Source organism: Meles meles, chromosome 6, assembly GCF_922984935.1.
Source record: "Meles meles chromosome 6, mMelMel3.1 paternal haplotype, whole genome shotgun sequence".
NCBI classification, from domain to species: Eukaryota; Metazoa; Chordata; class Mammalia; order Carnivora; family Mustelidae; genus Meles; species Meles meles.
Genome location: NC_060071.1, coordinates 47,332,988 through 47,360,529, shown reverse-complemented (window position 1 = coordinate 47,360,529; position 27,542 = coordinate 47,332,988). Strand labels below are relative to the sequence as shown.

Here is a 27,542-nt window from a genome sequence, read left to right as displayed (position 1 = left end):
TTTAGAAAATGTCCTACAGTGTGCATTTTATTCCATACCATTATACAATGTTTACATATAGTTATAACTCTTAAATGTTTTTTCTTTACCAATTGTACGTAGTGCCTAAATCTTTCATTTTAACATGGAGAAATGGAGAGTGGAAAACCACATTGAATGCTATCCTACAAATTGTAATGAGCCGCAAGTGTGCCAATGAGAAGGAGACATTAGTCTTACAAGAGCAGCGTGCCTTACAAATCCCTGGCTTTCGTGAATTCAGGCATACAGGACCCACAGCCTCATCTTGTAGTAAAACTCAAGACAAAATAAATTAGTGTTGGACAGAATTCTAAATTGTACAATATTGAACAAAAGACCACAGTGGGACTTTTTGTTTAAAGTAGCACCAAACCACACCTGATTGTGTTTTCAACATTAATCTGCCTGTTGAATACATAGTTGGCACTTTGAGTGGAAATCTTTCTGCTTTCGTGAGGATTCCTGGGCTGGCTGAGTACCCTGTGTTGCAAAACTCCCTATGAAGTGTGGCAATGGCAACCTGGGAAATGGCACATTTAAGTCATTACCGCCCTGCCACGGGCTCGCCTTTTTGTGTGTGTGTGTGTGTGTGTGTGTGTTTTCCCCATCCCCTGATCTAGTTGGTATTTCGTGGATGTTTTCTGTGACAGTGTAAAAGTAAATAAAAATGCGTTTAAGGGGTTTCATGGTAAGCATGGTGTTTCAAAACAAAACAAAACAAAACAAAATAAAACAACAGAACAACATGAAAGAATGTGGTCGCAGCTAAGGAGGTTTTCACATGTTGTTTAACTCCAGTAAAGTCTGATCCAGCATCTGATGCATACTAAGGTTTTCTTCTTTGGCATGAGCCACTTTCTCTGTGGTGGGATTAGAAAATTAAGTCATGAATAGCTGCACTTCGGACATAGCGGCGGTTCGCTCGCTTAGGCAGGCAAACATCAGTCACAAACAAAGATGAGAGGATTAGGACAAGGCATGCTGGTAAGATATTACTCAATTCCAGACAAGAACCTACAAAGGGGGAAGACGGCTTTGCCCCAAAGGAACCACAGGCACAGCAGGCTCTCACAGAGTGGAGCGGACAGGGGAACCTTCGCCAAGGGTCCACTCAGAATACAGTGCAGGTGGGGCTTGGCGGAGGTCCACAGGCTGTATGCCGTGGGGCCGGGCAGGGGTGCTTGCCGCGCTGAAGTTAATACAGCAGACATTTCTGAGTTACAGGCAGTTAAAGGTCTGAGAGCTGTGTTGTAACACAATCTCACAGAAGACAAGGATGACGTAAGTGGGTTTTCTGACAACTTTTAGAATGATTTATTTCTCTTGCTCTTTAAAAAAAAAAAAAGAATATCAACATATTTCATGCACACTTCAGTAGAACATTCTCTTACTATTCTTACAGTGTTCTATTTATTAATAGCATGACATTCTCACCAGATTCCAACAACACCATTAGACGGAATAAAAGCATACCTTTCAGACAATCAGGGACTTCTGACATGAGCTCCTGTTTTCAAAAGCTATTTTGCCCAAGCATAGGTACATTTAATCAAACACTATACCAGATATTACGGAATTAGGAATATGAGTATGTAATAGCTATATATATATATATTATATATATTGTACCCTAATTTATATATAATATATATATATGTGTATATGTGTGTATAGTTACTCCTCTGCTTTGGCTTTCTAATTAAAAGCAGGACTCAGTTCTCTGTAGGAAACAGAAAACAATTTTTGGTCCTCTTTATGTATCAGTTCAAACAAGAGGACTGGCAATTACTGAATTGTTATAAATATTTAATCCATATACATATATGTAATTTTACCACAAAAGCGGTATCAGGGTTTAGAGAGAACTTAGTTATTTCAGATATAAGAGGAAAATGCAGGTGAAGCCAGCTTTTTAGCGAATTCGTTCCATGTACAATTCTGCAGAAAGCAAGTGTTGTCCCCTCTATCAGTTGAAGGTATGGAAGTCTTAGATTTCCTGCCCATGGGTTCCATTCCTAGAAATCAGCCCAAGCTCTTTCCCACTTAGAGTTTAATCCTCATTCAGAGCCAGCTTTAGTTGGTTAGTTAGGCGGCGGTTTTGCTCAAGTTGCTGGTAGAGTTGATCTGTACAGGTCAGCAAGCAGGTTAGCAGAAAACAGGAGGCAGAAGGAAGAGAGAGGTTAGCCAGACTTGGTAAAGAAGTTGACAGACAGCACAAAGAAATACCTCAGTCACCGGCCAGGCAGCTCACCCTTCCCCGGTGGTCATCTGTCCCATGCCCAGGAAGGGAGGGTGGTAAAGGCCTGGCAGATCGAGGAGGAGCCAGGATTTCTCACTTGGTGGCCGGGGAGGGAAGGGGAGCGACAGGGGTGAGAGAGGAAGAGAGGGAGAGAGAGGGGAGATATTCCTCTTGCACCTTACTAAAACCACTGTATGAATGAGCCACCTGCAGCTTCTGGCAACAGCCCGAGGAGCCACGGCAGAGCGACAGAGTGGAGATTTTACAGTGAGACCTCTACCTGACCATTTTGCCCACCTCTTCCCAGAACCCCTTTCACCTGCACTCCTGGGGCTGGCTCTCCTTTCAGGAAGTACCAAGAGGGGCCCCAGGGGCTGCTGCATTCACAGTTTCTGAAATGCAGAACGAAGTCCCCTGTCCCTCCCCAGTCACCCCCATACAGGGTGCTACCCTACTCAAATAACAAAACCAACAAGCACTCATCTTACTTCATCACGCCAGACTTAAAATTCATTTGCTTACTTCTTGAAGAGAATAGCATTCATGTGTGGTGCAGCATGGAGGCATAGAGACAAACACCCACAGGGAGAGCAGTGCAACGTCAATTTTACACAAGGGCCTATAATCTGCTCACATGGCAGGGAGGCCAACCACAGCTGTCAGGCTGCATGATGATCCAGGGGATGCCGCCAAAATGACAAGAACCTGGCACTCACCACAAAACGCTGGAGGATACACAACTGGTTCGAATGACCGTGACAACCTGGACCCAGAAATTCTACTTACTGATCTTGAAAAGCTGAAAATCCTTCCCCTGGGGAGAATGCAACCATCCAGCCTCTGGCTCCCAGCTGTGCTGGGAAATTAACCAGTCTTATTTCAGCTTCCTCTCCTAAGTGGTAGGAGATGGGGAAAGAGGTCCTGTGCACTAGGCTTTCTAGCTTAAAGTATCTGCTACCCTGTCCTTTTTGCTCATCCCCATTCTCTGGCTATTCAAAACCCTAGTCAAACATCACCTTTTCCATGTAGCTCCAAATGTACACCATCTAGGAGTTCAGACATGCTTCACTCCTCTGCCTTTCAGCAAAATGGCCAGCTTATCGGGCCAAAGAACATTTCCGGCTCATCAATTCACACCTCCACTGCCTTCCACAATGTCTTGAGTGAGGGACGTGGCTCTGAGGTTGCAAATCTAAACCCCATCGGCATATTCACATGAACACATGCTGGGTGATCGCCATGGGCAGGCAGATATGATATCTCAGTTTGCTGAGCCCATGTCTGGCCAAACAGGAATGAAAGAACTTTAGAGAAACCCTAGAGAGCCCCAAAACCCAATGAGAACTCAGCTTAAGTAACAGCTGTCCCTACCCCATCCCCTAGTGGACCTGTTCCACTGCAGCTGTCATGGAGCTGTCTGGCCGGGTGGGCTGAGGGCAGGGACCAGAAACAGTTACACATTTGGAAGGGTTTCCCCCTCCTGTCCTACCTCCCAGATGTCTGGAGCCTCTAGTGCTCAGAGTCAGCAATGCTTTCTGTTTGGTCCTACCAGGCTCTTGGAGCAGCAGCAGCTATGGTCTGGCCCTGTGAACTGAAAACCTGGGCCCTGACAATTTCTGGACAGAATCAAGTGAACCTGTACATTCGTGGGCTATTGTAGATCTGCCTTTCTGAACCATCAGTTTCCCATTTCCCCTTGCAGAATGTACTTACAGACAGTGTGAAACTCTCTGGAAGGGTTTCCAAAGGAAAAAAAAAAAAAAAAAGACGTGCCTCCAGAATTAACTGTACATCTGCTCAGCAGAACTTTAAGACTCTTCATTTTGTCTATAAGCAGGAAGCGGGGTCACTCAGAGAAGGACCCACTTCTATCACAAGGAGTTAAAAAGAAAAAAAAAAAAGGCAGGAGTCATAGTCAAAGCAGACCCAAGGACGCTTAGGGAAAAAAACCATGAAATTGTAGAAGTCTGCACTCTAAAGGGACAGACACAGACTCTAGATTCTAAATTTTAGACGTCTACTATACTGCTATTAAAATGCCTTAATATGTGGTCCTCTTAAAGAGTATTTTTCTTCTGCTCTAAAGTCTTTGTAGAGTGATTGACATTATCTTCAGTTTGCCTAAATTTATTTGAGTATAGTGGTATATAGCAACCCTCTTAGGCTAACAAAAACACATGAAAATCACCCACATTTAAAACACAGGAGAAGTAGAGCCAGACTGTTAAGGATGCAGAAATGTTGGGAATTAAGAAACAAAAGTCCACATCATTTCAAAGTTCTACTTTTGCAATGTGTTTCTCTTTGAAAATCACTTCACTGCTGTTTTTGAAGTGAACTAGTAAAGCCTAAATATAACTGTATTCTGAACAATTTCTAACGCTTTTAGAAAAAAAAATAATCAACTCTAATGGCTATACTTTAAAAATGTCTACAAATGAAAGAAAAAAACCCAGCCATTATCACAAATATCATATACATACAAACCCTCCTAAGAAAAAAGTACGTGATGTCCTTGAGGGCACCAAAAGGAACCTTGACTTAAATGTTACCACACTTAGAAAACTTAAGGGGCACCTGGGTGGCTCAGTCAGTTAAGTGTCTGCCTTCGGCTCAGGCCATGATCCTGGGGTCCTGAGATCAAGTCCCACGTCAGGCTCCCTGCTCAGCGGGGAGTCTGCTTCTCCCTCTGCCCCTCCCCACAGCTCGTGCTCTTGCTCTCTCTCAAATGAATAACTAAAATCTTAAAAACAAACAAACAAAACTTATGGAGTCATGTCATGATCAAAATGAAGATGGCCGAGTAATGAATCAAAGCTTTAACTGTTCTTTGGGCTGTGAAATGATGATCAACAATAACCTCAACTACGACTGCCTGGATCCAAGTTCTTGTCCGAGATGCTGGTGCGTGAATTCCCGGCAGTGTGGGCCGCTAGTCAGCCATGTCCCTGCAAGCAGGGCCACCTCAGCATCCACGCAAGGGGCTCACCACATCCTACACCAAACCTCTGGCAGAACAAGATGCTGCTCAAGGCTTGTCTTCTCACTCCTGCAAGCAACGTCCCCTGTGTGGATGTTCTCAATGAGGACTACATACCAGAACCATCACCTTCTCAAAAACACAGGACAACCCCCGCGCCCCCCCCCCCCCCCCCGGCAGATGCCCAGGTCTCACTCTAACCCCTGCAAACCACAACTCTCAGGGGGACCCATGCAGGAGTATTTTTTAAAAGTTCCTTAAGGAACTACCACTTTAGAAACTTAATGTTCAGCATGGAAAAAAAAAGGGGGAGCAGCCAAAAACTAACCCTCATATACGTGAAGTAGACTTGTAGTTTCATTCAGTGTTGAAATGAAAAATGTCAATAAATAAGGAGTAAAAAGAAGAGCAAACAGAAACAGCTTGCACAGTGTTTATTTGACACTGAAACGAGGAGCTTCTGTACAATGGAAAGCAGTGTGCCTGGCCCTTAGGCTGGAGGCTAAAGGAACGAGCCAGGTCAGCTGGAGAAGAGACAGACTGCAGAGCTCAGAGAGGTGGGACAGCCAGCTTGATGAAGGGGTCTCGGGAGAAGTGAAGCAAAGAAACTTATCTGCATGAGGAGAAAAGGTGGGAGAAAAAGAAAACAAGTGGCACAATGGTAAAAGGAAAACCAAACTAACAGAGGCAAGCAGCACTTGACACACACGCCAGAAGCAGACATGCAAACCCGCTGCCAGCCGCACCTGCAGGAGGATGTCCATCCTCACCCACCAGCATCGGGACCCAACGCCAGCAAGCGCCCCTCTGCGTCAGGGGTCATTGTCGAGAAGGCCCAAGAACAGAGTTTAACAACAGGCTTTAAGCTAACCCACCTTTCAGAACAGTTAATCATACGCAGTGATTCCCCTCTAGAATCACATTTTAGCATTGGAAGAGACCTTACAGACAGAGGTTCGGACTCACTCCCACGTTTACAAATGAGGGAAGGGAGGATGGAATTCTCTCTACTTTCCACAGGGACAGTCAATGGCCCTCATGGTGATGTGGAGGTTCTAAAACCTGTGAGGTGGCAGGCATGGGCCATACCCTTCAGGCTACCATTTTCCTGCATGGGTGGGTCTGGAAATTTCCAGGTTAGATGGAATTCAGTGCCATATTATTAGAATGAAGAGAACCGTCTGTGGAAAGCTCCAGGTTAGAGTTTAAAGAGGCAGAAGAAGTATGATGCTTGGGTCTGGTTAGCAATATGGAGATTAGTTGTGTGTGCTCAGAGTTCTCATGAGAAGACGGGATCTACTTCAACTCTCACTGCCTCACACAGTTAAGTTGGGTCATGAACTCCCAACTCATACCAGGCAATCGGGGTTTTATTTCCCAATTCTTTGACACCAGCTGTGGTGCTCATTGTGAATATTTCAATTCCTTTTATCTAAACACAGAAAATTAAAGGCTCTGGTATTCAGCAGATGAACCATTTCTTTCCAGAATTCTTAAAAGCAAGGAAGAGATGATTTCTCACAGCACCATTCCTTAGGCTGTACCAGATCAATTTCCTCTCAGATCATCAGTAGCCCAAAAGTAACTTTGGGCTCCTTTTTGGGTTCCTTTTTGATATTTCTGGGAAGTTCGTCACAATTATACATATGGCCTTCTAATTTTACTTGAGCCTAGTTCAATTTCCTAAAATGGCAGCCCTCGAGTCCTTCCTATTTTAGTTCACTGCTTGGTGGGAACCATCTAGCTCAGAGACTGTGAAAGAAACAGATTCTGAAAGGAAAATGATTTGTACAGACAGACTGAATTTGCTTAGCTTTTCTATTAGTAGAAGGTGAGCAAAAACCAACTATCCTAGGTGATGCAGAGAGTAAACAGAAAGGCGTGAAGACAGAGATTCTGGAAGTAGAGAAGGGAGCAGTGGTGAGTTTATCGTATTAGCGTGAGGGCACGGATGTGAGCAGGCAGGGTGGATGAACATTTACATGGAAGTCATATCGTTGAGAGCGTGGTCCAGCTCCTCGCTGATGGCTTTGTACTTCAGTTTCTGAGCGTACAGCTCGTCTATGACCAGGAAGTGGAAGGCAGAGGTGCAAGGGCATGGAGAGTGATCAAGAGATGAAGGGTGAGCAGGGGTGGCGTGGACGCCATCCCGACACAGCAGCAAGAAAGGGGCAGTGCATGAAGGAAGTGGTATCGCAGCAGGTGGCCAATGCAGGAGGCGTGCGTTTTGGTTTTAAATGAATTGAAACAAAAACAAAAAGAACAAAAGCCATTAGAAAATAAAACAAGAGAGACCCAATATGAAAATCATCACAAATATGGTTCGTCTAGCAGTAAACCAGGTTAAACCCTAAATGAAACCACAGAAGGCTATCTGCTGGGTGGGCGACCGGACACCTCTCCCATCTACAGCTCTGTTTTCATGGCGCTGGAGCAGGGAGCCACCTGCGACTATAAACAGTGGGGAAAATATCCAAGGGCAGTGTTTTGGAAGAACAATTTGTGACTCTGGTCTGTCATCCGGATCAGGCTCTGCCCTCCAACCACTGATTTCCTGACCAAACTAGACTCCTGAGATACCGGTTTCTGAGGACCCTGGGATATGCCCCTGGGGGTCTTGCTAAGCTACCCAGCTCCCGGTCCAGGGGAGCGAGGGGAGCCACACATTGAGGGTGGTGCTAGGCCAAGTCTGCAGTGTAGTCTCTGTAATGATGAGGGTTTCATTCTTTGCTGCACTCTGTCAGGCTGTTTTGCAACCATCTGTCACCCTCTCTTCCCCACCAGCTTGGTTCTCATCGGCACCAACATCTGGTGCCTTCGCCAGCCCCTTCTGCCTTTCTTATCCATTTTAAATATTTCCCTTTCTATTCTTTTTCATAGCTGACCCTCCACAAGCCTCAGAGTTCAACATTTAGGTTTTCTGTGAGACAAAGGTGGGTGTTACTTAAACAAAACCTACATAACTTAGGGGAAAAGGGCTTAAATATAATCTCAAAAAACAATGTTCTATTATCCCCACACCCCTTCCAGAATGTGGAGCATCTGCCAAGAAATGAAGGACTTAAACCCCACCCTTACATTGGATTCTTACTTGGAAGACAGTTGTGTCTAAAAACAAATCCATGCCGCTCTGACAAATGGGAGGGATCACTAAGCAGAAAATACGCTAGTCGCTCTCACCTACAATCACCTCACCCACAGTGACAAATAAACCTGCCACACTTCTCAGAGTGTGAAGTCAAAGCTGGATGGCAGCTGCCGTTACAGAGGGACAGACCTCATCTGGTGGCTAGCAGTCATCTGATGAGCAGAGGACTCAGGTCCAAGAGTTTAAGAGCCACAGAATGAAAACCCCAGAGGGCAGACAGGAAGAATGTGCAAAAGCAAAGAAGTATATCAACGAGGGTGCACTTGGATTGGAAAACTGCTTTGCAAGTTCAGTAGTCAACTGTAAGAATGGAATTAAAACTTAAGATCTTACCTTCTAAGTCATCAATGCTTTTCTCCAATTTAGTTACTGACCTCTCTGCAAACTCAGCCCGAGTCTCGGCCTGTAATGATTTCATTTATTTCAATCAAACTTGGGAAGTTTTACATTGCTAGTAGCTACACATACAGGGAGAACTAGAGAATGAAATCAAGGATGGCACCCGTGAAACGGGTCTGGAACGGCCCGTCAGTCAGTCATGTGCACAGCACATTAACCCCGGGACCACCTCTAAATATCCCTGACTGGGCTCACCATACTTTTGAGACGGAGGAGCCCTGACCAGATCCATTAAAAACGGGACTCAGTTAAAATCCAGTTGGCATCATCTGAAACACTCATAGTATTACCTCCTTCAGCTTGTCAGAAAGGACCTTGATCTCTTCCTCATATTTGTCTTCTTTCTGTGAGTACTGTAATTAGAAAGAGCATTCCAGATGTCAGGCCCCCGTCCACTCTAGACTCAGGTCTTCTAATACAAAGAAAGTGCCAGCCCAGCCAACAGATGTTGAGGATCTCTTAGGAGGTAATGGAGCCTCGGGTATCAAATGGCACGCTACAATACATACTCTGTTTTCCTGCCTATTGTTTTACATGGGATAAGAATGAGATAACTCGGCCATGTGGCGCTTGGTTTAAATTAAATTGTTACAGACGACTCACATGCTCAACATAAAATACGTTCTCTACTAAAGAAAAAAAAAAAAAGACCGTTATCCAACACCCATCAGGAAATCACCTCAAAACGATGCCATTTGCTAAGAAAAATGCCCAAGGGACGGTTGCTTTCATCGGCGGGGCCTCAGACGAGAAAGAGCTAGCCTGTGCTGAGCAGCTCTGAGGAGACGCCTTACCCCACACCATGCTCCTGGCCTACCTTCTCAGCCTGAGCCTCCAGTGACTTCAGGTTGTTCGTCACAGTTTTCAATTCTTCTTCAAGCTCGGCACATTTGCTAACGGTTTCGATCAGAGGCAGAAAGGGTGGGAGACAAGCCCAAGGAGGGAGGAGAGAAAAAGGAGAGGGATGGGAAAAAGTGAGAACTGAGTCCTAGAGAACAAAGGGCTGCCTTAAAGTAGCCAAATTGTCAGGTATTCCATTTTCGCCAAGGACACTGTCCCCAACCTCGCAACAGCACAAAGGCAGGGTGACAAAATCCAACAACTCTGAAGGGTGATAATTTGGCTTCTTTTTTGGCTGCACCAAAGAGCATTTATTTATGAAGGAAAAACAAAGAAGTATAAAGGGCCCAAAGGAAGCACTTAAAGCAGGACAGAAGACAGCAGTGGGTGTCGTTATACCAAACGAACCAGGAGACACTGGAAGCTGAAAGATGTCTGGGTTGCAGTTAAACCTAAAACCACACATGAGCCATCAGTACCTTATCCTCTGCAGCCATTAATGCTTTCAAGGTCTGATCCATTATTCTTAATTGTTCTTCCAGCTGTCGGACTTGGCTGTTAGTGGACACAGGAAATGCACAAGGCCATTCTCAACATCAGTGTGCAGGTAAGGCATGCAGTGACACACGCATTCACACAGACGCCCCACGCGAGTCCTCCGGGTTCCGTACTGGCATCCCCGGCAGATGAGTGCCGGAGGAGCCCGGAGCCGGAACAGGGCAATGTGCAGCTGCCAGCAGGTCATGCCGTTTAGTCATCGCTCCGGAGTACGGCCACATACAGCAGCCTGGCACCGGGCCCGCTTACCTTTCCGAGAGTTCAGCCCGCTCCTCTGCGCGTTCCAGGTCACTCTCAATGATGACCAGCTTACGGGCCACCTGCAGCACGAGACACAACACGCACACATACACACCATGGGGCTAACAAGCTCTGCGGAAGAGGGCAGGCCACGGAAGCGGGTCCTGGATCCCCCAGCCCCTAGATGTTCCTACAGACCAATAAGATGACCCTCTTTCCCCTGGACTGGAGAGAAGCCACCCTCTACCAGGAGAACCAATGAAGGGTAGACCAGAGGCTTTTGCCCACAAACACCCAGAATGGTTGGTTTTGAGTAGGCAGTGTCATTTTAAGTCTGACCCAGGTGAAGTCCATATAATTACACACCAGCCAGCCAAAGTGTGGAAGGAGGGAGAGAGAAAATTCACCATCTCAAAAATAGCCGCATGATGAGACAGGATGCGTTTGATGCTGTCAAGGTAGGGACTGACAAAAAACACTGAAAATAATCCTGAGAACCCTATCAATTTAGAGCTCTGTACCTCAACCTCCTCTTTGTGGAGGAGGTTTTGACAACAGAAGAGCAACAGAAGCTAACAAGAGATGAGCTGGTAAGATGACTAATGAAGTCAACTTGGTATTCAGTGGAGGAAAGAACCTGAGAGAACGGATCCTCTGAAGCATTTCTGGAAGTAGCAGTAATAATAATAATAATGGTGGTCATAATAATAATATGGTGGTCGTAATAATATGACTGGAAGTAGTAGTAATAATAATAATAATGGTGGTCGTAATAATAATAATTATAATGGAAAAAAAGGAATGTAGTACCATTTCAAGATAGCTATGATACATTAAGGGAAAACTAACACAAGTCATATTAGTTTTGTTATCATAGGAGGTTGTTCTCATGGGGACATGACCAGAAGCTGATCCACCTGTGAACCCCTCTTGAAAGTGGGATTCTACCATCTTGAAAAGGGAGGAAAGACTGAAAAGGGCCTCTTGAATCTACATGGCCTTCAGTGCATGGACTTGTCTTTATGCTGCCTGAACGGGATGGTGCTAGGCAAATCGCACGAGGAAGAGCGGCCTACATGGTGACAATACGAGAGGCTCTTTCCACAAGGGACAAGAGGCCCAACTCTCCCTTCTCCTGGCCAAAGTTCTCTTGTCCTGGTCTGGGGGTTGCAAAGGTGGGGGATCATGGGGAAAGCTTCAGGCCTCCTCAGTGCTATGGACTGGCTTCATGATAAAGCCTAGGATCCCCTAGGAGGATCAAATCACAACTGTTTTCTGGAGACAAAGGAACTCTGCTTCTCAAAAACCATCCATTTCCACCAACAAAGCAGACTGTTTCCCTGAAGAGCACAAGGCTGTAAGCACTGCTCCCTGGTCCCCACCGAGGTCACTGCTAGGGGGTCCACGAGGCTTTGGGCCCCAAGATCTGACCTCTTCATACTTGCGGTCGGCATCTTCAGCGATGTGCTTGGCCTCTTTCAGTTGGATCTCCTGAATTTCCATTTTCTCCTCATCTTTTTGGGCTCGACTTTCAATGACTTTCATGCCTCTGAAAAGGAAGACAAGCAGGAAGACCCAAGGTTTAGAGATGACCAACATAAACCCACACTGCACTGCATGGGTTTGTGCGGCCTGATGTAACTGGCAGACCAAAACAGAGCACAGAGCCACTTTTTACTTTCCAAACTATGAGGCAAGAGTTTCCAGGGCTGAAGGCAGAAAAAGCCATACACTTCTCTGTTTATTGTGAATGAAACCTCACTTTCGATACTGGTGAAACTGTCCAGGATCTAATGCTAAATGAAAGGTACTATGTCAGGATCCTGTTAGAAACTGGGAGGCATGGAAACAGGAAAAGCCAACATACTTGACTTGCTATACAAATAATGGGATTTCTTCCTTTTGCTGGTGGGAAGCTTCAGCTTGAAAGTGAACCAAAGTTATAACAAAAACATACTTGTCTTCATGTACTTTTTCCTACAAAGAAGGTAGCTGTTCTCATCCCATTAGCTACAAATGTAAATATCAGACTGAATCATATGAGACTGGTGATACTTGAAGATGTTAGACCTATAAAAATGGCAATTTCATATGGGTCAACCTATACTTTAGATAAGAAACTATAAATTTTGCCTTTAATAGAATTCTTTCATAATAGACATGTTGAGAAACAGACTGATGCCAATGTCTACGCTGATATGGAAGTCTGGATCCCATGGTGTTAAGTTTTGGAAAATGTTAATTATTCTGTGATATACTACAGTTTCATGGAATAAGTCATGTTAAAATGGGATTCATTTAGCACAATCTAAGCAGGCAGTTCAGATAAATAAATCACTATTTTTTTTATGAAGCACTACGGTATATATTAGAAGACTGAGATTCAAGTCTTGGCTTGGCCATAAATTCACTGTGAGATTTGGGCCAGCTGTATCAACTGCTAAGCCCTTGTTTCTCATTTGTAAAATGAGGGGGCTGGGGTAAATTCCTCTAAATTCCTTTTTACTAAAAAGTCTAACATTTCCAGATTGCCTTTTAGGTTCACTAACAAGTATATTTCAAGAAGAATCGGCCACAGAACCACTGGGATGTGTGCACTGTAAGAGATGATGAGTCATCCTAAGGAATTCCAAAACTCTTGGTTTGGGAAGAAACAATAAGCAGCAGTGAATAATGAGCTGGGAACTTCAACTTAAAAGCTTCTTGAATCTTCAAGTCTGAAATCACTCCTTATCTCTGGCGGCAGGGAGCAGAAACTCACTTTTATTGAAGAGAGGAGAAATGCAAAGAATGGCTAAGTGCATTCACCTGCCCAGATCCCAGCACAGAGCCACACGCCCACGGTTCTGAACCACCACACTACTCTCCTGTCCCTCCATCAGGGAGAACAAACTCTCATCTCATGGAGCTGTGCTGGGACTGCTTTTGGGCAACATGAATACATGAGCCTGAGCAGCTGAGTGGAGGAGAAAAATGCCTTCTAGCATGCACGAGCTGTGCCGGTCTCTATGGTTCTCCTTTCCTACCCCAAAGCTTAATCTTGGAGCAGTCAGTCAGGCAGAGCCAGGTCACAGGGTGCGGGCTCAGAATCCACAGGTAGCTGACTGTCTATATGTGCACGAGTGTCTTACCAGCGTTACTAAGTCCAAAACAATTTACTGTAGCTGATCATATTTCTGTTTTATTGGTGCTTCCTCTTCTACTTATCTGTTGGGTTAGTTGACCACTGAGAGTTCCTGGTTCATTTATCCAGGCACAGTCTCCTCTGAGTATTTTAAAATAAAGTGTATCTTTTTAAAAATGCCTAACTTCTCCGTGGTCAGCAGGAATGAAAGAACCAGTAGGCATCCCTAGAACATCTCATTTAAATGTCCATGTCGCTCACCGGACAGTGAGCTCTAGGAGGGCAGGAATAGGGTCTTTCTCTTCCTTGTAACCTCAGGGTTTAAAACAGTACTTGGCACACAGGCGCCCCACTAACGTTAAACGAACAAACCCAGTAAAATTATACCTGGCATTGACTGAGGGAACGATCCCACCAGGGGACTGTAAAACTCTTAAGCCCTGGTGGGGAAGCCCTCCCGTCACACCTGGGAAAGGTGGGCTGGGAGAGGCGCGCTCACCTCTCGCTCTCGTCGGCAGCCTTCTCAGCCTCCTCCAGCTTCTGCAAAGCTGTTGCCAGTCGCTCTTGGGCACGATCCAACTCTTCCTCAACCAGCTGGATGCGTCTGTTCAGAGAAGCTACGTCGGCTTCAGCCTAGGCAGAGAGAGGGAAAGGTCTTTCAGACCCGGAGAGAAGGCAAGCGCGGTGCCTTCAGGAAGTGGCAGGGCCGGAAAGACCCGTCTCAGAAGGGAAGCCTGGCCCTGTGGGGAGCTCCCTCCAAGTGCCGCTGGCGCCGGGTGCCCGGGGCCATTATGGAGCTCGAGGAGGCGAAGCTGCGTTGATCCAATACCTTGATCTAATACCGTCAACGCACACACTGGTGTGTTTATGCACACACTGGTGTGTTTACGCACACACTGGTGTGTTTACACACGCACCATCACAGGGGCCATGAGCAAGTGTTCTCTCGCTGGGTTCCCTCCACAGAACTCCACACTGGCCCTGACAGCCACCTCACTCATGAGGGCCCGAGGGCCAGACAGAGGTGAGCCTTATCCAGGCTTGGCTACACAAGATAAGAGGAGGACAGCCAGAAACCAGACTCAGGGGTCTGCATTCTCCTTTCTCTTGACCACTTGCTTGAAGGGTTCTCACAAAGGAACTAAAATGTTTGAAAATTCAGCTGTTCTAAAATATACACCATAAAGACGCCACAAAATCCAATAACTGCCCCTCCCCCACCCTCTTCTCAGTAACCCCTGTAGGACTGGGTCAGTTGGAACAGGGCCAAGACAAATTTCCCCTGTGTTTTTGAGATAAGCTTACTGGCATCTTACGAGGTTGCTACAAGAAAAGTTTCAAACTCCTTAAAAGAAAAGCAGTATAGAGACTATTTTTATTGGTTATCTGTATCTGAATTAAGATGTTTCTTTTTCAGGGATGCAACGATTACCTACTATTGCAGGCACTTGCTACTGTGAGCCTTAGAACACTTGGAAGGCTGTGACGGTCCCTCATACACACTGGCATTGGGGTCTGTTTAAATACCACGCATGGAAGTCAAAGCCAGCACTTACCAGTCAGGTACCATTTTCTTGTTTGCATCTACTTTTATGTGCTTATCACGGGGTGACAAGGTTTTCAGGACACTTGAGAGTTTTCTAAAGATTACAATACATACTTAGGCACCCATGCGAGTTCTATCTACATCCCTGTCTTCTTTACTCAACAGGAAGCTTCTTACATGTAGGGAGTCACAGCTCTCTGTACACGATACAGGCTCAGTAAATGTCTACTGAATAAAACAAGTAAAATCAACCTAATTTAAACAAAACCAACTTTCTTAGCTCATGGACCCCTGATGTACACGGTCTGAAAAGCACATTTAGTTAAAGAGAGGCTGTGATTATGGCCTTGAATGAAATGAATATGAGAACATCCAGCTCTTTGCCATCAGGATTTATAAAATTTTAAATACCAAGTTTTGTCTGGGAAAGAGGTGATTAGGGCATCTCCAACTGCGGTGAAGGAGTCTCTCTATAAAACACTGAAATACACTTTCATCTCGCCAAAAATTAACTATGTAGTAAAAATCGGCTAACGGAGACAGGGAATAGGGTAAAAGGGAAACGGAACTGAGGACAGTTTACAACCACGCTGGCCTACAAGGTAAATCCTTACTGGGTTCTGCTAAGTGTGACCAGCTGGTGAGTATGGTTTTTTCCAAAGGAGGGGTGACGGCCATAGGGACAATACATTTCTTATGTACAAGGAACTGTCTTTAGCTCTATTTTTAAAAAAACTAGAAGGAAGTGTACATGAAAGGTATACTTTGGGTCAGGTCCGTTTTGTTCATTTTTCTGTATTCTCCGTTTCTAGTAAAATTCTAACCCCTTTATGAAGGTGGGGGAGGGGGGAGATAAGCAAGCAAGTTGCAAACTTGAAAACAAAAATGAAGAGCAAAAACAAAAATACTGTAGTACAATGTCTACGTCAGGTACTCAAAAGTATTTCTCTCCCCCCCTTCTTTCATTATTTCTTAATATGAAGGCAAGTATCTTTGTTACAGGTGCTGGGGCCAGAGAAATGTCAACAAGATTTTCTAAATGTTTTCTTGTAGCCACTACATGCTAAGTTTCTGCTTTGTGTTTCATCTGGGCCCCAAACTTGAGAACTTTGTAGTCACAGAAAGAAGACTGTTTCTGCTCTAGGGAAAGGACCTTCTGGGTGACAGGACAATCTAGGTCCTCAGCTCCTCATGTGGCTGAGGCACAAGAGAATAAGGAAACCGTATCCCATGCTCGTTCCTGCCTCTGTACACAAGATCTCCCTGAGAGGTCCCCCCAACAATCTGTATCTTCCCCCTTATTGCCTCCCACTCTAACATTCCCTCCTTTAGTTCTGGATCCAGTTTTATAAATGTCACTAACTCTTTCCCTGGGGGCATGTTGTAAAAACTTAGACTTCCTGACATTATGAGTTGTGTCCTACAGGAACACCAGCCCATATAGGCTCACAGAGGGCACCCAAGCAACAACTGGGAATGTCAGTCCATTCTAGGAGCTAGGACTGCACGCACACAGAGAGCACACCTGTGGGTGGCTCACAAAATGGGGTCTCGACTGATGAGCTGGGAGAGTCCCTAGGCATCATTCAGCAGTTCCCACAGCTGGCTGAGTGTCAGAATCCACGAGGAGGTGTGCATTAATAATGCAAAATTCCAGGCCCCATTCCTAGAGATTCTGATTCAGGAGATCAAAGGGGAGGGCAGGCTCTGCAATATAAATAAGCAACTATCTCCATTCCTGCACCTTCTCCACACCACCACCCACAGAAGCTGGCTAATCCTGTGCAAACCACTCTTTGAGGTCTCTGTTCAATAGAAAGGAGAGGGATCTTTGATTCAGAAGGATGACTATGCTTGGGCCATGAGGAGGAGACAAGACTAAAACCCTAGTTGCCTGGGTCCTCATGTGTGGGCTCTGTCACTTCTCATGGTCTTCAGGGATGTCACAGCAGCCCTGGAACTAGAGGTTCTCACTCCTGGCGCTTTCTCTCTTCCTATATCAGAGTGGGAGGTCCTCTACAGCTTTCCCTAACACAACTCCCCTCGCAAAGAAAGGCTTCTGTGACAGAGGCCAGCCAGGACCAGAGAGTTCTGTATTGAATACCATCCACTAAACAAGTCTTCTCAGTCCTTTCTGAAATAAGGTATGGTATTACATTGAAAAACTTCAACACACAGCACTCATGGGTGACACCTCCCATATGGACACAGAGCATTTGCTCTCAAGACAGGAAGCCGATGCCTGCTGCCCCTGAGGTGTCCCAGGACAGGCACAGGTGCTTGTAGGCTACCACTGGGACCTGAGAGCAGTGTCTGGGGTAAGTCTATCCCCATGAAAGCTTTCCCTGGGAAAAACCTGGATTCTCACTGGCTTCTCAGGTCCTACCATACTGGTATGATTACAGTGCTGTCTGGGTCCCCAGAATTCAAATTAAGTCTAATTCCACAAATTAGTTAAGAGCACTTCTCTCTCTTATTTTTACTTGCATGTGCATTTCTGTGTGCGTGCATGCACACGTGTATGTGTGTATTTGGGATTATGCCCTGCGTTCAAAGGCCCCTATCTCTCACCTTCACTAGCTTTTATTTCTGGTGTTTTCTAAGTTCTGAGGTTTACTGAGGTATTCTCTAAGGCTCCTTTCATCACAGAACCTGGGCAGTCTACTTAAGATCTAACCTGCGATTACGTTTGCCAGTACAAGCCCACAGCCACATGAGTATCTGTTACTTTACTTGCACATACAAATAACAAGGCGTTTGGGAAGGGGCAAGACCCCAGAAGCAGATTATTTCCAGGCATGGAAGTCACCCGGAGTGTGCTGGGTTAGCTTCTTCTAACAACGGGCCCATGTGTTGCCACTGCTGTTGGAGTCTTTCAGTTTGGGATGCTGGTTTCTTTTATTTCAAAAGTGCTATTGTGTCCCAAAATGTAATGAACTCCTCAGAAAAGAGACTGCTATATTAACAAAGGCTACCAATTATCTTCCTGCAAGATCTGTTGTTAACCACCAGGCACTTTGCAGTTATGCCTGCCCTGTCCCCTCACCCAACCCAAAGGTACGAGCTACTACACAGAAACCAAGGGCAGGCACACCACTCCCCCGGCCCAACACAGTACCACATGGCAATCAACGGTACGGCCCCCTCAATACAGCAAAATACTACTCCAAATCAGATTTGAAAGAAAACTTCTACAAGGCCTAGATTTTCATGAAATCCAGATGTTTTAGCCAAAACAACCAACCAAACAAACAAAAAAAAAACACAAAAAAACCCCCAAAGCAACGATTTTTACTTTTTAAAAAAAGTGCTCTAGTTAAGACTATTAAGAAAAAAATATCTGTAGGAAAATAACATGATATCCTAAAAAGTGATCCTCCAGAATACATCTTCAAAGTCCTGCCTGAACCAGAGTGGAACATGAGATGATCAAAGGTCAGGCATTTTTATTTCACGCAAACTGTAGTTATACAGAGAAGGTTTCACTCAACTTGCTGTGTAAGACCAAGCGACTACGGCCAAGTTAAACTTCTGCCCTTATATGGTAAGCAGAGGGGAAAAAAAACACCCACTGATGACATTAAGGGGCACTCCCATGGATAACAGATAAACACAACCTCCTCTATCTGTGCCAAAGCCTGTAATTTATGAGGCATATTTGTATAATGAGGGAGAACGGACATGAACAGGGCATTGTAGTGCCCTTGCCTTGTCTACATATGAAAACAGGAATCATGAGTGTATATTCCAGTTACTACCAGTAACTGGTGGTGCCAATGTGAGCACGAAGCACACCCTCGAGCCTCCTGGTCTCAGAGATATTTTTCAACTCAAAAGTGGGAGACGGAAGGAGATTTCTGTAAATTGGCTACTTCCCATGATTTAATAAAATGACCAGTTAAGAACCTATAGGCTACAACTTTAAGTCTCCTTGTTTGCTGGATATTACCCAGAAAGGAGGGAAGACTGGCTCCTTCCTGCTACTTTTCCCTTTGATAATGACAAAAAACATACAAAACCCTAGTGAGTCACCAGATCCAGAGTCAATCATTATATCAAGCAAAGTATCCTCATTCCAACAGTTTGAAGGGCCCACACACCTTGGAAAAACAAACCAGTAGGAAATAAGTGATAGTCAATTTTTCTAAGGTAAGTGCTGGCATAATAGGGCCAATTAACTATAGCATGTCCGAACTCTCGAGAATCAGAATTTAGGGCCAACTCTGAAAACATTTTTTGCAGTGGCTCATGATTCTGTCACTAAACCTGTATCTTTGCTGTTAAGAGAAACTGACTAAGCTTAATTCACAGCTCTGACCACTACCAAGAGACTGCCGTCAACAAGCTACCTCTAAGTTTCCAGATGCAGAAGTCAGGAGCAACTCTCAATCTGAAATGGTCTCTTCAATGGTCGGATTCAGTCCTCAAACTGCGACCTTAAAAGGTTCTGTGTCCACTCACCCAGAGAGAGTGTTTTCCAAATTACTTACAAAAAACAGAACTAATTAAACCACTTTAGGGACACCTGGGTGGCTCAGTTGGTTAAGTGCCTGCCTTGGGCTCAGGTCATGATCCCAGGGTCCTGGGATAGAGTCTCACATTGGGCTCCTTGCTCAGCAGGGTGCCTGCTTCTGCCTGCTGTTCTTCCTGCTTGTGCTCACTCTCTTGATCTCCCTCTCTCTATTAAATACATAAATAAAATCTTTAAAAAAATATCACTTTAAATACAAAACTGTGAAAAGAACAAAAGCATCTTTAGCCAACAGTAGGAAGACTACTGTTACGAAAACGATGCACAAAAGAGAAGATGCATGTAAGAGTAACAACGTGCCCCTCATGAAATTAATCTTCTGCTTCTAACGTCAATCGCTGGGACAGGAGTCAATACAAGACGCTGCTGGATTGGGCCACACATTCCCTTTCTTAGGAGGGTGAGGGGAGTTCTACCCACTTCCGCCACTGATACCATTTCAACCAAACATCTTCCCCAGTCTGCCCATGTCCTCTCTCCAAGTTCCAAAAGAAAAAAATTATTGATTAAAAGCATGTATATGGAGTGTTTTCAGATGTAGTGAAACGAGCAGGACATTTTTAAAGACCCTCTGATTGGTGGTGAACCGAAGGCAAAGCAGCAACGAGCAAAGCCAAGTGCTGTGCAGTTTTAACACCAGCTGACACTTAGCATTTACTCTGCTGTGCCCAACAGCACTGTAACTTCTTTACTCAAAGCCACCTCAACAGGCAAGTACTACTAGGATTATGCACATTTTAAAGTTAGGGATCTGAGAGACTGAGAAGTTTGTTTGTTTGTTTGTTTGTTTTTGAGACTGAGAAGTTTATTTGCCCATTGTCTCACAGGTAGTAAGTAGCAGAAACCAGAATTCAAATTCTGCCAGTCTGGGTCGAGTTCTCATTCTTATCCATCACATTGTATTAGTTTTAAAGGTCCAAGGACAGCAGTTAGCCAATAAGAGAGGAAACTGGAATCAGTTTATTGCCCTGTCAAATTCAGACACATCTATGTGGTCTCTGCTGACTTGGTCTCAAGAAAATTATCTTTTGCTTATTAACTTCCTGATTCCCGTCTGCATTTTATCTGAAATTTCCTCTAGTTAGGGCTTCCTAAGTGAACCCATTTGCTTCTATGTATTTTATGCAAAACAGGTCTTGAAGTTCCCGCAGCCATATTGCCATTACCAACACCTAACCAACAGGATTTGCTCAACTCAGAATGGGTCCATATTAAGCACAGCTGGACACCATATTACGCTTGCCACAAAATTCCCAAGGTGTTTGAGTATGCTGATTTGAAACACACACTCAAAAACCAACAAATAGCAAATGCCTGGACTACCTCTGAAATCCTGTTCCTGTCTGTTGGATAGATTTATTTGCCTTAGAAGAAAGGAAGGAAGCCACCAGGTATTACACTCAGCATGGGGGAGGGGGAAGCCGGCAAGAGAATACACCCAATAATTGTTGACATTTAGCCAACTTTTTTCAATACTCGGTAACAAAGGAACTGCTGTATAAGACCACTAGGAAGGAGAGATGGTTAATACAAAGGGAACGGTGAACAGGTCTTACTTATACTGTCTAAGCCAGAATCTGGCGCTGTCAATGTCTCAACCCACAAAGAAATAGGCTTCCAGAAAACCGATGATCAACGGGGATGGTGGAGTTTAGCATCCCCAGGCCCTAAAAAGTCTGGCAGTACCCCAGACTTGCCCTGTCAGCGTCCCTTTCCAAAGGAACGGATTTCCAAAAGGATTTCCCTCTTCCCTCCCCATCCTTCGAGTAAATACTGCTAACAGCGCAAAGTGCACATCCCGGGGGACCCAAGACACCCGGGCCGAAAGCAAATAACCCCAAAATAGAGCCCTTTCTGGGAAACTGGTGCTTCCAGAACCTTCTCAACACCACTCCTGCTCCCCCTCCGGGCTTTTACTTTAAACCAGCTAAGATGGAAAAAGGGGCTGAAAACAACAGGCAGGGCCGCTCCCTAGAACCAAACGCCAGCAGCTCCAGGTGCGCCAGGTGCACTCCCGGAGGCGTGAGGGCAGGGGCAGGTAGGCTATGGAGGGCCCTGCACCTCGCAGTGGGCCCGACTACGGGGGAGGCGCCTCTGGGTGGGGGTGAGTGGGCGATGGGTGGATCCCTTACGGTCTCCCTCAGCTTCCTCTCGTAGTCCAGCTCGCGCTGCAGACTGCCCGCGCGCTCCTCCGCGGCGTCCGCCTGCTCCTGCAAGCTCCGGATTTTCCTCCGCACCGCCTCCAGCGAGCTGCTCCCGGCCATCGCTCCGGGCGGCGGCGGGCTGGCGGGGAGGCTGCGGTGTAAGAGGTCGGCTGCTGCGCTCCAGCCGCCGCTGCCGCACTCCTGAGCGCCCGGCCGCCCCGCCCAGGCCGCGCCGCGCAACGGCGGCGCCCCCAGCGGCCCAGGACCAGCCCGGAAGTGGCCGTCTCCCGGGCGGCGCAGGCGAACCGCAGGCGGGTGCGCGAGCGCCGGGGGCGGGCACAGCGGGCGGGGCGGGGCACGCGCCACAGACCCCGGGAATTTGCAAACCTCGGGAGATACTGCGCATGCTCGCGGCAGCGGGGCGGGCGGAGGCGGTGGGCAAGCTGAGGGACACCTGGAGAGCAGAGCTCGACCGGGCGGCCAGCGTGCCAGGAATTTTACTTGGACTCCCAGCGGCCTTCCCTGGTTCCCCGGGTAACGGACCTGGCTGCTAAGGGCGACGATGCCGCCTACTGGCGGCGGGAGCATCGCACTCAGGAGTTAAAGATTCCCAAGCCAAGAGGGAGAGAAGCTGAGAGAGGGGTTTGGGGCCTGAATGTGTCCCGAGGGACCGTTCCTCGTTGCAGAAAACCCCAGCACGCAAGATCCTAACCACAACAACCTTCCTCCCTCACCAAACTTGCGAAGTGAAAGCCACTAACATATTGCATTGTGATTAAATCTTCTTCTGAATACATCCTTTCTAGGTTAGAATCCGGCTCCTAGATCTCTCCAGGCTGTTGACTTTGGCCAAATAACTTGACTTTTCTAGGCTTCATCTATAAAAGTGGGGTTAATAGTGGTACTTTCCTCACAGGGCTGTGGCGAGGATTATGAAATCATACAAAGCTCTCAGCACCATACATTGTGCATAGTTAAACGATCGCTTTCGTGATAAAGATGCAGGCACGGTGTCTTAAGGTTCAGGCGGGGGCGCATAACCAGCTGTGTTCTGAGCCCCGAGCCTCTTTGGGACTCACTTTTCTTTCCATAAAGACAATCATCTGGAGGGTCCCTTACACTTCCAAACGTCTTTGGTTTGAGTTCAGCCTCGTATCTTCTGGAATCTGACCAATTCTGGGCTGGACTGGGATGCCTTTAAAAGGCACAGCCCTGAAGGCTACAAAACCCTATGAGAGCCTCTGACTACAGCTGGATGAAAACCCAATCTCTGGGAACGGTCCTCTGCCAATCTTCCCTCTGGGGTGCATTTTTAGATGCCTTCTAGATCTCACGGCTTTCTTCCTCACCTTTCTCACAGGAGGTCCTTCATGTCAATTTCTGATTGTTTAAGTGTGGGAATAACAAAGAAAAAAATATTCCCCCCCCCCCCCCAAAGCCCTAACAACGACCCTCCTCCTTTGCTTTCCACCCTGACTCATTTTCCTCAGACTTTGTCACAGCCTCCCTGGAGACTCACAAACCTCAGCATGTGCCCTCACGTCCTGTAGGTGGAGCCTCTCGCTTTGTTTCCACACAGTTCATCTGGTCGGGCAGGAGTTACAACTCCTCCCCTAGAGGAGTAGCAGTGAGTGGGCCTCTTAACTTTGAAGGTGGAGGAAGGGGGTGTCTCGGGCCTCCAGGAGAAGCCAGGGAAACTGCTGGACACTTGCAAGTGCTCTCGGCAGCCAACTAATGACTTAATGTCCTGCTTTTCAAACACCTGGGAAAGACAGTTTCAGGTGAGTTCATTTTCATGCTGATGTCATTATACAAGAGTTTAGGACAGTTCTCAATCTTGGCTGCACATTTAAAAAATACTAATGTGTGGGTTCCACTCCCAGAGATTCTAAGTTAATTGACCTGGGATGCAGGCTGGATTCAGGGTTTTAAAACCACCCTAGGAAAATTCTGTTTACATAAGGTTGAGAATTACTGATTTAGGAAGCAAAGTCCTACAAGGAATAAAGACTCACATACTGCAATATTAGATACATCACAATTATTGGGGAAGGGTTGAGGGGCTGGCGAGAAAGTGGAGTCTTGGATCCCCTTCAGGCTCATTTAGACGGAACACCAAAAATTTCACACCAAAACCACCGGGGTGCTACCTTGTGAATTACAATTGTTTACGCCAGGAAGCCCCTTCCTTGTGGAATAAGAGTTGAAAAGTATATTGGTAAATAAGCAGAAAAATATTTTTAGTAGTAGGAAAAAAAATGAAAATGTTTTTACACTGGTGAGTAATGACAGTGAAGTATCCTAATTCCAAATGTAATATGATTCTACCTCAGGAAGCTGACCTGCTACCTCCCTCTTTCTCCAGTGTTACCAGTCTCTTCCTCCTGAGGTCTTGCCTGTTTTTACTAGTTAGGAATCACTTTAAATGTAGCTTTTCTTCGCAAATGTCCTTCAACATCCCTACAGGTTCCAGACAACCTAAAATGTCTTAAAAGGGAAGACAATCAATATACTACCAAAAGAAAGAAAGGAAGAAAGAAAAGTACCATATTAGGGATAGTTTTCCGGTAGAAAAAAAAAAAAAAAAGAACCACAACAGTTTCAAAAATGTCCCTCCCCTGCTAACCACGCCTCCCCCAGGTGGCTTTAAATACCCTCATTTCCACTGCAGCCCCACCTCATTCCAGCATTCCCTGAAAGAAGACTTTTCCGTAAAGACATGATAGAACCACATAGTTAAAATAATTATCATCTTTTTTCCCTTTAAGAATTGTAGTAGCGTTTTTCTCTTTCTCTTGCCTTCAGTCTTACTGGGCTATTTTCAAATTCCCTGCATTCTTTTCCTTATAAGGAATATCTCTCCTTGATCTATCAGCGGCTCTTTTGAAAAAAGCTAAATAAACGTCCTGCTGGAGAATTTGGGGGAGACAGACATCCTCCATTTAACCTTATACGGAGCAGACATCTGATCTACATTATACAAAGCAGGCGCAGAGTTATGTGTATTTTTTGGCTTGGTTTCTGAAGCCAGGTAGTTTGTAACTTTAATGTTTTAGCTAAGTCCGTGCTTCTGTGAACCCCCGTTCCAGTAATCTTGACGGTCATTGAAATATTTTTGTCAATTCTCAAGGTTTTATGTCTGGATTTCTCATTTACAAAGCATGCTTGGAGATCACACTTTAAGCCTTTCAAGCCATAAAAAGCCGTTACTGGTTTCAAGACCCAAGACCCTCCAGCAATTTGCATTTCACACTCATACAAGAAATTCTGCCATTGTGCTTGGTAGTTCAGCTTCTGGGCACAGCTTTCCCTGGTGCTCATACATTCTTGGAATTGTTCCTAACTTCCCAAGGAATTCTTTCCTAATTGGGCCTCTAGCCTTAATGAGCCTCTACAATGGAATCCAACAGTGCGAAAAGAAGTCGTTCCTTTGGAAGCCTAATGCTTGGCTTGACTTAGGGGGCAGAAGAGGGAGGCTCTTCAGCGAAAAAAGATTCCAAAGTGCAGTGGGCAAAGTGCTGGTAGAGTTTTTGCAAGTGTGTGTATCACCCCTGAAACTACGTGGTGGTTGTCAGAAGGCTGACAGGTGGGGGTGGGGCAAGCAGGAGGGGCAGGGGGCAGTTAGCTCACTATACCATATAAAGCACTGAGCTATATATAACTCTCGGGGTACTTTCAGGATCTAGTGCTGTCAGACTGCAGACCCAAGCAAGTATCATCTTCCCAGGCAGATCTTAAGGGCTGGATTAAGGATTCCCTAGTAAGAAAGGAGGCCTCAAGGGCCGCTGCACCCCAACATCGAGCTCAGCCTTCCAAGTCAAAGAAGCACCATGCCATTCCTTCCATTTAGAGCCAGGCCCTCTGTATCCTGACTAGACTCACCATGGAAAACCAGGCATTCCCACCCACCAGAGACCGCAAAGGAAAGAAAGCAAAGAAAACCAGGCATTCTGTTTGCACCAACCTTGGTGATGACACCTCAGAGGTTTTCTGCCACCGGGGAGGCAAGGTTCACCTCCAGCATCCGATTTCAGCCACTCCACTGCCCGCCTGTCACCCACCCACCTCCACCCCCAGGAGTGGGAAAGAAGAAAAAGAGGAGTGGATGAAATATAAATGAATGTGTGCAACAGAAGTCTGAGGCAGCATCCAGTGCTCTGGGCCGTGTCAGGGCTGTGTGCGGGTGTCCAGCAGGAGGAGGTGACCCTCTTCCATTGCTCCTTGGCTACTGTGCTGACCCTAGAGTGGCCACTAGGCAGAAGGGGAGGGAGATAGTGTGTGCATGCACTTACATCCGTGGCCTTTTTCTCTGCCAGCTCCAACTTCTCCTGGGCATCTTTGAGAGCCTCGGAGTATTTGTCCAGTTCATCTTCGGTGGCCTTGAGTTTCTTTTGCAGCGACACCAGCTCATCTTCCAGCTGGGAGTTGGCCGTGGGGTACGGGAGGGGTGGGGGTGGGGTGCAGCAGGCAGCGTGATCCCGCAGGGGAGGGGTGTGGGTGCACAGAACCAGAAGGACAGGGACAGCGGGAGAGAGAGAAAGGGAAGGACAGGGAGGGAGAGAGAAAGAGAGAGACAGAGTTAGCCATTCGTGCGCCGCGCCATGCCGCGCGCCCTGGGTACCTTGGCGGCGGCCTCATCTGCGGCCAGGAGGCTGTCCTCCGCCTTGTGCAGCTCCTCCAGCACCCGGTCCCGCTCGTCCTCCGACGCCCGCAGCAGCTTCTCCTTCGCTGCGATGTCCTCCTCGAGCTGGGGGGTAGCGGCGGGCGGGCGCGGGTGGCCGGCACGGACCGGGTGTTAGACACACACACACAACACACGGGCGCCTGGTTGGCTGGGGCCCCTGGCTTGGGGCGCCGCCGACTTGGAGTTCAAGGGTCTCTAGGTAACCTCTTCTCTCCCGAAGCTGGAACCGCACGGTGGCCCACCCTGCACCCCAACCTCCCGCGGGACGAGTCTCCCGCCGAGGTCTCAGCGGGCTCAAGTCCACAAGTGGGGTGCAGAAAAACGCCCCTGCGTCCCTGGCCTTCCGGCCGTACTCTCTATTTTTTCCTAGGAAAAAACTTCATGACTCCCCCTACCCCCGCCCCACGCCCAGTCTCTATCCGTGTTGAAGCTTTCATTCTTTCCAGTGAAAAGTCCAGAATAACGTCTAACACCTTCCGGACTCGATTTCCCTCAACCCCCCCCCCCCCACCCCCCGCATCCAACATTGATCCCCAACCCTGAGAATCAAGTGCCTCTAGGACTTGAGTTGAATTCGCGGGCTCCGGAAAGCAGAGGAGGGAAATAAATGTCCCCAGACGAGACCAAAAAGTTAGAATTAGCCCGAGTCTTGCTCTTCCCCTCCCCCTTCTCAGCTGCGCGCCCCTGGCCGCCCAGGAGTGGGGGGGGGGGGGTCGCTCCCCCCCTCCTCTAGGTGAGCGGCCTGGAAGGAGTGCCAGGCTCCCAGGGCTCGGGGGCACCCGGGCGGGCGCAGGGCTGGGGACGCGCAGACCTGCTTGCTCCTGTCCTCCGCCGCCTTCTTATCGGCTTCGGCTTGCTCGGCTCGATCCAAGGCGTTCTCCTTGTCGAGCTTGAGCATCTGCATCTTTTTCTTGATGGCGTCCATGGTGGCGGCGGCGAGGGGCCCTGGGGCTGCGGCGGGAGCGGAGAGGCGAGTGCGCGGTGGGGCGGCCGAGACGGAGTGCGAGCGCGGAGCCGCCTGCTGCTCCCAGATATGTACTTTCCCAAGGGGGCGACCGCATTCCTCGAGACAGCCAATACTTTTTTGG

General features: G+C 46.9%; 1 protein-coding gene across 19 annotated transcripts; it reads right to left on the bottom strand.

Annotated features, from left to right (window-relative positions):
* TPM1 (tropomyosin 1) lies at positions 1–27,542 on the bottom strand. 19 transcript variants are annotated; one of them, XM_046010399.1, is made up of 10 exons: positions 27,266–27,505; positions 26,392–26,517; positions 26,063–26,188; positions 14,049–14,182; positions 11,857–11,974; positions 10,435–10,505; positions 9,605–9,680; positions 9,078–9,140; positions 8,722–8,791; positions 1–881 (listed from the first exon to the last, which is right to left on the bottom strand). In XM_046010399.1, the coding sequence occupies exons 1-10, from the start codon at positions 27,377–27,379 to the stop codon at positions 799–801; spliced, it is 981 nt and encodes a 326-aa protein (XP_045866355.1). In that variant the 5' UTR covers positions 27,380–27,505; the 3' UTR covers positions 1–798. The 19 variants fall into 19 exon arrangements, with proteins under 19 accessions (XP_045866355.1, XP_045866352.1, XP_045866348.1 ...); XM_046010396.1 differs by lacking the exons at positions 9,605–9,680; positions 26,392–26,517 and adding an exon at positions 10,107–10,182 and having other exon boundaries at positions 27,266–27,522; XM_046010392.1 differs by lacking the exon at positions 26,392–26,517 and having other exon boundaries at positions 27,266–27,506.

Coding starts and splice junctions, on each gene's coding strand:
- TPM1 (XM_046010399.1), bottom strand. CDS start 27,379: ATGGACGCCATCAAGAAAAAGATGCAGATGCTCAAGCTCGACAAGGAG. Junction 11,975..14,048: donor GCTGCCGACGAGAGCGAGAG/GTGAGCGCGCCT, acceptor CTTCCTTTTCAG/AGGCATGAAAGTCATTGAAA. Junction 9,681..10,434: donor CGGGCTGAACTCTCGGAAAG/GTAAGCGGGCCC, acceptor CGAAACCGTTAG/CAAATGTGCCGAGCTTGAAG.